A 1115-nucleotide genomic window follows, 5' to 3' on the forward strand; every position below is an offset into this window, starting at 1 on the left:
GGTGCTGGAGCTGGCGCGCGGCGGCGGCGACCCCTACAGCGATCTCAGCAAGGGCGTGCTGCGCTGCCGGACCGTGGAGGACGTGCTCACGCCCCTGGAAGACTGCTTCATGCTGGACGCCAGCACCGTGCTGGACTTCGGCGTCCTGGCCAGCATCATGCAGAGCGGCCACACGCGCATCCCCGTGTACGAGGAGGAGCGCTCCAACATCGTGGACATGCTCTACCTCAAGGACTTGGCCTTCGTGGATCCCGAAGACTGCACGCCGCTCAGCACCATCACTCGTTTCTACAACCATCCGCTCCACTTCGTCTTCAACGACACCAAGCTGGACGCTGTCCTGGAGGAGTTCAAGCGAGGTAACATCCCGGGCATGGTGCAGGGGACGCCTGTGCCAGTGCCCTCTCCCGGAAAAGGGATGGAGAGTTATGAAAGCCTTGAGGAAAGGGTCCCACCCCCGTGGCAAGCAGTGAGACCTCTAAGGTCCCTTTTCGAGACGGTATTGGCCTTGCAGGTTGGAATCACCTTTTGAAATACTTAACGGCCATGCATCAGAGTGGGAGGAATCCTTTAGACAGCGGACACTTTAACCGCCGCGTCAGGACGGCACCCCTACACACATCCTATTTGCAGGGAGGGGTATGTCCTCTTGGCTCTAATCCCCCAGCTCTTCCCCTCTCCCAGAGTGTTTCTGTGTGCTTGGCTTTGTAGCAGGTCCAAATTTTTGGATAGAAACTAGAAGAACACAGAGAAGAGGGTAGTCTCTAGGTATCTGGAACGTTGTCTGCACACATGTAATATCAAATTGACTGAACATGTGATGTTTCCTTCAGAGCATTACTGCAGTTAAGGGTATTTAGGTGTCAATCCCTTATCTGCAGTAAAGCCAGGGAAACTTACACTTTGCTTTCCCCAAAAGTAACTCCATGGATGCTGACTTAGTCTCCCTTTCTCTCGCCTCTGTCGCCCGGGCTGGAGTGCAGTGGCGCGTTCTCGGCTCACTGCAACCTTCGCCTCCCAGGTTCAAGCAATTCTCCTGCCTCAGCCTCCCGAGTAGCTGAGACTACAGGCGCCCGCCACCATGCCAGGCTAATTTTTTGTATTTTTAGTAGAGA

At 55.2% G+C, this 1115-nt stretch overlaps 1 protein-coding gene across 2 annotated transcripts in view; it reads left to right on the plus strand.

The window, feature by feature from the left end:
• Positions 1 to 6: 6 nt before the first annotated feature.
• The window catches only part of CNNM3 (cyclin and CBS domain divalent metal cation transport mediator 3), a 17172-nt gene continuing 16063 nt past the window's right edge, over positions 7 to 1115 (plus strand). For both annotated transcript variants that reach the window (XM_011956529.1, XM_011956530.1), the window contains exon 1: positions 7 to 359. In XM_011956529.1, the coding sequence (XP_011811919.1) occupies positions 110 to 359 (250 nt within the window). In that variant the 5' untranslated portion in view covers positions 7 to 109. The remainder of the gene's footprint in view (positions 360 to 1115) is intronic.

The sequence above is a fragment of the Colobus angolensis genome, unplaced genomic scaffold (assembly GCF_000951035.1).
Source record: "Colobus angolensis palliatus isolate OR3802 unplaced genomic scaffold, Cang.pa_1.0 Scaffold42, whole genome shotgun sequence".
Taxonomy (NCBI): Eukaryota; Metazoa; Chordata; class Mammalia; order Primates; family Cercopithecidae; genus Colobus; species Colobus angolensis.